At 34.6% G+C, this 9,268-nt stretch overlaps 1 protein-coding gene across 2 annotated transcripts in view; it reads right to left on the bottom strand.

Moving 5' to 3' along the window:
* Positions 1 to 1,091: 1,091 nt before the first annotated feature.
* Positions 1,092 to 9,268, bottom strand: part of C2H1orf185 (chromosome 2 C1orf185 homolog) — a 29,721-nt gene continuing 21,544 nt past the window's right edge. Inside the window, exons 4-5 of one of the 2 annotated variants that reach the window (XM_060083418.1) lie at positions 2,764 to 2,800; positions 1,092 to 1,564 (exon numbers count right to left, since the gene is read on the bottom strand). In XM_060083418.1, the coding sequence (XP_059939401.1) occupies positions 1,170 to 1,564; positions 2,764 to 2,800 (432 nt within the window). In that variant the 3' untranslated portion in view covers positions 1,092 to 1,169. The remainder of the gene's footprint in view (positions 1,565 to 2,763; positions 2,801 to 9,268) is intronic. The other variant, XM_060083428.1, reaches the window with a different exon arrangement.

Genomic DNA, 9,268 nt, shown 5'->3' with positions numbered 1-9,268 from the left:
TAATACTTTTTAATATTCCCCCTAGGAGGGACGTGATCGGCCTGGATAATGCTACTACCATATTTGAGACAAGTTTCTTTTCATTTATTGTAATAGGCATGATTTATCTCTTGGGAAGATATGCACAGGTCCTGGTATGAGTATTTTAAGCACAAAAGGTAATATTATATTTTGTTAATTGTTTTTCCCAAGAGAAAGAAAAACAGAGACTAATTACATGAAGCGTATTTGTGAGAAAGAGATGAAAAGAGATTAATTACAGGGTGGGTGTCAGAAATCCTGCAGCACCATAAATAGAAATTTGACCAAGGGTCTCTCAAATTAGAGAGGAATTCTGGTTCATCTAGCTTGCGTCACATGTCTATGAACATAACTGCTCACATCATCATTGTGGGGTAAGGACTGGAGGTCTATTCTGAGAAACAGACATGGGAAAGGGCAAAGAAAATTATTTTCTGTATTCTTCACAGTGTTCCAGGCTCCCCTAGAGGAGCAAAGTTATATTGCTTACGAAAGTCATGGCATAATAAGATTTAAACGGTAGGTGATTTATGTATTTAAAATTCAGAATAGTTGACAGAAGTATTCTGCCCAGCCTTACCCACATTGAAATAAAACTGAAAATGTCAAAGCATAAAGAAATGCTGCAAATGTTTTATTAAAAATGTATTTGTGCTGAAGATTTCTTTTTTTTTTTTTTTTTTTGCGGTATGCGGGCCTCTCACTGTCGTGGCCTCCCCCGTTGCGGAGCACAGGCTCCGGACGCGCAGGCTCAGCGGCCATGGCTCACGGGCCCAGCCGCTCCGCGGCATATGGGATCCTCCCAGACCGGGGCACGAACCCGTATCCCCTGCATCGGCAGGCGGACTCTCAACCACTTGCTGTGCTGAAGATTTCTTAAAGTACTTCTCCTATGTGTTGAAATACATTCCTATTATTTATTATGTCCTTTGATGAGATACAAGGAGTTAAACTTAATGTTTATGATATTGCTTTAGTTCTTCCTGTAATTTTGTTTCTAGAAGTAATTGGTAAGGGAAGTAGGACCACTCTATGGTAAAGATCAAGAAAAGCAATATTAGCATGGACATGTTAAGAGACTCAGAAGCTGGTAATTCAGTTTTAACTTTACGTGATTTCAGTGTACACAAAGTTTCAAAAGAAAAAAGTCATTCAATATTATGTTGAAGGTTTTGTATTTCAACCTCTGTATTTCTTCGTGTAAATCTTCCCTTAATGTTGTCATCTTTTTGATCATCATAAAGTGTCATATTTAGTACATTTCCAGTACATTCTTCTAATGGAATGGTTGACAAGTATGAAAATATTTTCTCCATTACAGGCTCCCCGAGAAAAGGCACTGGAGGGCTCTTTTTCACTAGGGAATCATCAGAAAACCAGTCATCAGCTACTTCTATACTTTGGCTGTAATAAGAATCAGATGGTAACGTTGATAAGCTTAAGGTAGCACTGCTGGGATTTGTTGCCGAGGTAGTCTCTGAGGGGTCACAAATGACCTTTTTTGCTGCAAGGCAGAATTCATCTTTAGAATAACCTTTAATTGCTGTAAAAAAATTAGATTTACTATGAATATTACATATTCATGAGCCAAATCTTAATTATAAGGATAATGTTACTTTCTAAAATTCAAACTCTTCTTAGGGTTTTAATGAACAGGATGATGCAACAGTGAAAATGCTAAGTTGCTATCATCATCCATACAATGTTAAGTATGTAATGGGGAATCAGCAATATTTTCATGATAATCAAGAGCACAAAAATCTATTCTAAATAAAATCAACCTGTTTTAACAGGAGACGGTTCTAAACAGGCTAGAAAGCTCAGTTCTGGAATGTCCCTTAAAATCAGAGATGGCAGACAGTTTCTTAACTATTTATAGCTAAATATTATCTTATTTAAAAAATAAATTTTAAAATGCCTCCTTAAGCAGGTAGATTACAAAATGTTTGATCCACAGTGGGAAGGGCCTATGGGTTGGCTTTATACCAGTTAAAGTAACAACTAACATTCATATAGTGCCTTACAATTTACAAAGCAGTTTGATATACTTCCAGATCTCATTTATCCTCTCAGTTATTCTTCAAGGTAGTTATTAGCCCTACTTCACAAAAGATATGACTGAGACTGAAACTTAAAGGAATGTCACCAAAATCAGATACAAAATGGACTTCAATCTAGATTTGTGTTACTCTAAGTCCCATGCTTCTCCCACTACATTAGTTATGCTGCACAGTTGTAAACAAAAAATGTTAAGTTTTAGAAAAGATCACATTTACACAATATCCTAAAATATCCTTTATAATATTTTACATGTTAATTTTTGATATGAATATATAACATTAATTGTTAAAGCTGTTTTAAATACCTTATTACATTTTATATTCAGCACTTCTAAAATTATGTAGGAGGGTAATGATTTGAGGTACTAAGTCAATATCTAAAGGGTTACAAAACACTCATGTCTTTTAACTCTCCATCATTACTATATGGCATTGACTGTGATACCTAGAAGGGACAAAAATTAAAATTTCACATTTTAATTTAAGACAAGACATTATAAATTTTGTTTTCTAAAAAATATATGCCCATTCATATATTAATAAATGTTTCCCTTGAATTTTTATGATTTCTAAAAATATCTAGATATTTAGGATATATTTAGGATAGCCTCTTGATTCTTTAAAATGTGAATTGCTGGAAGTTGATTACAATTTATTCTAATAAATTGTTGAGGGAAAGTACCTTTTATATGTGCTGTTTCCTTTTTTCTTTGCTCCTCCTACATAAAAAAAAAACGTTATTTGTTTTAAAAATTAAGTTTTTAAACAATTTGATATATATTTATATAAGAATAATATATTTTAACATCATAATAAATTTTTGATAGAATCATATTTTCCACAATATGAATTTATTTTACCAAACTATATAGACAGGAAAGAAAAAGTGTTGAGGTATCATCTGAAAAGAATGTGAATTGGTTCAAGAAGGCAGTCTCCAGGATAGGGAATGAAGGGTGAAATAGAGTTCAACAGGATTATTTCTCTCCATTCTCACTAACTTAGAGTCACTTGGTTAAAACTAGAGAGGGTTAAAAAGTAATTACAATTCCTAGACTTGCTCATTCTATTAACTAATAACAACAAAAAAGTGAATTCTGGCAGAAGGCTTTTATAAAAATGCGACTATTCTTTTGAAGCAAGTAAAACATTTGATCAAACAATACATTCCAGATGTGTTCTGGGAAGTGTGGTGGTGTAGTCGTTCTCAAGCAGGGCATCAGAATCACCTGATGTGTTTATTAAAATGCTGATTCTTGGACATAATATCAGACCCTACTAAAACAGATTTTCTGGCAGTAGGGTTTAGGAGTATGCAGTGTAACACACTACTCAAGCAGTTCTGATTCAGTTTTTCCTTAGACCACTAGATAAACAATGAGCTAGTGCATAGGGTGTTTGCTATGCGGTGGGTGAAGACAGAGAGATAACACTGTCTCTTGTGTTATAGGGGAACAGTGTGGGTATTCTATGCTGATTTTCATTGTCTTGTTCACCGAAAAAGGCTTGCTTAGGATATACATATATATAGGGTATACATTTATATGAGATATACATATATATAGGATAACACATAAGTACTTTTTCTTTTACAACTTACTTTACTTTTTGATCATTTTCAACTTTTATTAATATAAATGCCAGTATAGGCTCCTGACTTACCTTGCCTGGATTTAGGACCAATTCAATTTGTGACTCCTGTACAAATTATATTAGAACATTGCTTCTCACACTTTCATGTGCCTATGTATCACCTGGGGGAGCTTGTTAAAATGCATATTCTAACTCAGTAGGTTTGGGGTGGGGTCTGAGATTTTGCATTTCTAAAAGGCTCCCAGGTAATGCTGATATTGTTGGTCTGGGAACCACAGAGTAAGGTCCTAGACTGATTAAAATTCTACCCAAAGTAAGAGAATGACAAAATGGGCATTCTTATATATTGCTATATATAAATAGGTATAATTTTTCTGGAGGGCAACTTAACAAATCCATTTCTAGAAATTTATTATGCCAGGTAAATAATTTTGGATTTGTATAAATATTCAGTTACCAGAATGTTCCTCACAACACTGTTTAGCATTTTTAAAACCTACAATTTAAAATTCTAAAAGTAAGGAAATCTTTAAGTATGTTAGGATATGTGGATATTAATACAATGAGTATTCTTTCAAAATGATACTATAGTATCAGAAGTAAGTAAAGACTCAAAAAATGATGGGGACATATAAAAAAGACAGAGGAATAATCTTAAACAAGTGGCTCACTGGTTAAATTTAGGAAAATTTGAGAATCAAAATAATGATAGTAATGGATTATAATCTGCTGAATAAAATAGAAATCCATGAGTCTATACTAATAATAAATAAATAAAATAAGGAAGAGGGTAGGGCTTCTTTCTCAAAGTAGAAAGCCAAGTGACAAATATGGATGGGAGTGGCAGAATTAGAAAATCATCATATTGTTACAGTTTTGTAAAGATTATCTCAAGTAATAATTTATATAGCTAATAAGTAGAGTTTGATGAAGAGGAGGATAGTTACATGTTTTCAAAGTGTCACCACACAGCTTGTTTATTAACTGTAAGGGTAAAAACAGAAATAATTCAGTGAAGAAAGAACAGACATCATCTTGATTATGTGATCAACTAAAATCACCAGTGAAGAGCAGATGTACACTGTACGCCTTCAGATGTGATAAACTGCAAGGAAAAGTCACACTGAGGAATAGTCTATGATCTATAAAATAACTGGCTTGTATTCTTCAAAAATGTCAATATCATTGAAAGACAAAGAAAGGAAATTTTAAAATATTTTGAACTAAATAATTATGAAAAAAAACATAAAATTTGTGGGATGTAACAAAAGAAGGCCTTAGAGGAAAATTTAAATATTAAATGTTTATATTATAAAAGAACAAAAGTCTAAGAATAATAAAGCATAAAACTCCAGGCAAGACTGATTCAGGAAAAGAGAAATATAATCAGGAATAAAAAGAGTACCATCAGTAAAGATACTATAGATTTTAGAAGCATAATAAGAAGAAACTACTAAAAACTTTCTGCCAATAAACTAAACAATTTAGGTACAATGGACAAATTTACTGAAAAAAATTTCTAAACATACAAAATAGAAATATTTTGTATGTTCCACATCTGTTAAAGGAGTTAAATTCATAGTCAAAAATTTTCTCGGGCTTCCCTGGTGGCGCAGTGGTTGAGAGTCCACCTGCTGATGCAGGGGACACGGGTTCGTGCCCCGGTCTGGGAAGATCCCACATGCCGCGGAATGGCTGGGCCCGTGAGCCATGGCTGCTGAGCCTGGGCGTCTGGAGCCTGTACTCCGCAACGGGAGAGGCCACAACAGTGAGAGGCCCGCATACCGCAAAAAAAAAAAAAAATTTCTCTTGAAGAAAATTCCAGACCTTGATGACTTCATTGGTGAATTCTAGAAAAAAGTTTGAGAAAGCAAAATAGCCCATTCTACACAAAAATTTTTCAGAAAGTAGAGGAGCAGGAACCATTTCCCTATTGCTTTGTGACGAGAAAGAACTGTGATACTGAAATCTAACCAGATATTACAAAATAAGAAAATTATAAAATAATATCCCTTGTTAACATAGGTGCAAAAATTATTTAAAATATATTAGTAAATCAAACCCAGTGGGCTTTATTTCAGGAATACAGGGTTGATTTAACATTTGAAATTCAATGTAATTCACATTAACAAAATAAAAGAGAAAACCCATGTGAACAATTTTAAAAGATGCAGGAAAAGCATTTGGCAATTATCAGCAACCCTTCATGGCAAAACAAACAGACAAACCTCTCAGGAAACTAGGAATAGAAGGGAATTTCCTCAATCTGACTATATGCATCTACAAAAATTCTATAGCTAATTTCCTATTTAATGATGAAAAGCTGAATGTATTCTAAGATCAGAATATAAAAAGGATATCTGTTCTCAGTACTTCTGTTCATCATTATACTGGAGGTCCTATCCAATGCAGTAAGATGAGAAAATAAAATAAAAGCATAAACATTGGAAAAGAAATAAAACTTATGTTTTTCACAAATCTCATGCTTGTACATGAAGAAAACTTTTGTGGTCCTCAAAAAAACTACTAGAAGTAATAAATTATTTATAAAGGTCATAGAACACAGGTCAACTGTAGTAAAGATGGCAATTCATTACAAACTAATGTATAAACTAAATGTAACTCTTGGGACTTCCCTGGCATTCCAGCGGTTAAGACTCCACGCTTCCACTGCAGAGGGCATGGGTTCGATCCCTGGTCGGGAAACTAAGACCCCCATGTGGTGTGGGGTATGCTGCGTGGTGAAGCCAAAAAAGAAGAAAAAAAAAAGGTAATTTTCATCATGATCTCAACAAGATTTTTTCCAGCTAAAGTTCACCTTAAAACGTATATGGACATGCAAAAGAATAAGAAAACCTAAAACAATGTTGAAAAAGAAGAATGAAATTGGAGAAATCATACTGCTCAATTTTATAATTTACTATACAGCTAGAGTGTGATATTGGTAGAGATAGACACACAGGTCAATAAACCAGATAGAGAATGCAGTAACAGACTAACACATATATGCCCAACAGATTTTTCACAAAAGTTGCAAAAACAATTCAGTGGAAGAGGATAGCCTTTTCTTTTTTTTTTTTTTTTTTTTTTTGCGGTATGCGGGCCTCTCACTGTTGTGGCCTCCCCCGTTGCGGAGCACAGGCTCCGGACGCGCAGGCTCAGCGGCCATGGCTCACGGGCCCAGCCGCTCCGCGGCATATGGGATCCTCCCAGACCGGGGCACGAACCCGTATCCCCTGCATCAGCAGGCGGACTCTCAACCACTTGCGCCACCAGGGAGGCCCGAGGATAGCCTTTTCAATAAATAGTGCTGGAATAATATGACATCAATAGCTCCCCAAAATGAACTTTGATTTAAACCTCACACTTTATACAAAAATTAACTAAAAATGGATCAGAGATAGAAATATAAAATGTAAAACGATAATAGCCAAAAAAAATCTTGAAAAAGAAGAACAAAGTTGGAGAACTTACTGATATCAAAACTTACTACAAAGCTATAGCAATGAAGACAGTGTGGTATTTGTATAAGGATAGATATATAGATCAATGGAATAGAACTGAGATTCCAGAAATAAATGCTCATATTTACAATCAGTTGATTTTTGACACAAGTGCTAAGACAATTTCATAGGAAAAGAATACTCTTTTCAACAAATGGTGTTGGGACAACTAGGTTTAAACATGCAAATAAGTGAAGTTGGACCCATACCTCATACTATATACAAAAAACTAACTCAAAATGGATCAAACACTTAAATATCAGAGCTAAAACTATTAAATTCTTAGAAGAAAACAGAGGTGTAAATCTTTATGACCTCAATTAAGGAATGATTATAGATATGACACCAAAGACACAAGCAACAAAAGAAAAAAATAGGTAAACTGGACTCAAGAAAATTAAAAACATTGGTTCTTCAAACAACACCATAAGAAGAAAAGACAACCCATGAAATGGGAGAAAATTTTTACAAATCATATATCTGATATAGGATATGTATCTAGAATATAGAAAGAATACTTAAAACTCAACAACAAAAAGACAAATAGCCCAAATAAAAAAAATGGACAAAGCTTTGAATAGATATTTCTCTAAAGAAGATATACAAATATCCAATAAGCACATGAAAGTATTTTCAACGTCATTAGGCTTTAAGGAAATGCATATCAAAACCATGACAAGATACCATTTGATGCCCACTAGGATAACTATAATAAAAATAAAAAAAGACAGGTTAAAAACAAGGGTTAACAAGGGTGCCACAAAATATAATCTTCATATACTGCCTGTGGGGATATAAAATGGTGCAGGCACTTTGGAAAACAGTCTGGCAATTCTTCAAAGATTAAACATAGAGTTACCATATGACACAGCATTTCCATTCCTTGGTATATACCCAAGAGAAATGAAAACATATACCTGCACAAAAACTTGTATACAAATATACATAGTAACATTATTCATAATAGTCAAGAAGTGGAAACAACTCAAATGTCCTTCAACTGATAAATGGATAAACAAAATGTGATATATCCACACACAATGGAAAATTATTCATCCATGAAAAAGAATAAAATATTGATATATGCAATAACACAGATGGCCCTTGAAAACATTATGCTAAATGAAAAGGCAGATACAAGAGACCTTATATTGTATATTTCTATTTATAAGAAATTCCAGAATACGCAAATCTATAGGTACAGAAAGTATAGATTAGTGGTTGTCTAGGCCTAGGAGGGTTGGAGGAAAATGGAGGGGCAGTGATTACTAAACATACAGGGTTTCTTTTTGAGGTGATAAAGGTGTCCTAAACTTATTGTGAAGATGGTTCTATAACTCTGTGAATATCTATCTAAAAACTACTGAATTAGACACTTTAAAAAGGCAAATTGTATGGTATGTGAACTATATCTCAATAAAGCTATTAAATATAAAACAAAGCAACCTAAAACTAAGAAACTTTTGGAAGAGAACTTAGAAACAAATCCTTGTGACCTAGGGTTAGACTAAGAGTTATTGGACATGACACTTAAAAAGTATGATTCAAAAAGGAAAAATATACAACTCAACAACAAGGAAGCAAACAACCCAATGAAAAATGGGCAGAAGGCCTAAACAGAAATTTCTCCAAAGAAGAAATACAGATGGCTAATAGGAACATGAAAGATGCTCAACAGGGCTTCCCTGGCGGCGCAGTGGTTGAGAGTCTGCCTGCCGATGCAGGGGACGCGGGTTTGAGCCCTGGTCTGGGAAGATCCCACATGCCGTGGAGCAACTGGGCCCGTGAGCCACAACTACTGAGCCTGCGCGTCTGGAGCCTGTGCTCCGCAACAAGAGAGGCCGCGATGGTGAGAGGCCCGCGCACCGCGATGAAGAGTGGGCCCCACTTGCCACAGCTAGAGAAAGCCCTCGCACAGAAACGAAGACCCAACACAGCCATAAATAAATAAAAATTAAAAAAAAAAGAAAGATGCTCAACAGTGCTAATATTAGAGAAATGCAAATCAATTACAATGAGGTACCACCTCTCACCAGTCAGAATGACCATCATTTAAAAGTCTACAAATAACAAATGCTGGAGAGGGTATGG

The sequence above is a fragment of the Mesoplodon densirostris genome, chromosome 2, assembly GCF_025265405.1.
Source record: "Mesoplodon densirostris isolate mMesDen1 chromosome 2, mMesDen1 primary haplotype, whole genome shotgun sequence".
In the NCBI taxonomy this organism is placed as follows: Eukaryota; Metazoa; Chordata; class Mammalia; order Artiodactyla; family Ziphiidae; genus Mesoplodon; species Mesoplodon densirostris.
This window is presented reverse-complemented; position numbering and strand designations above follow the sequence as displayed.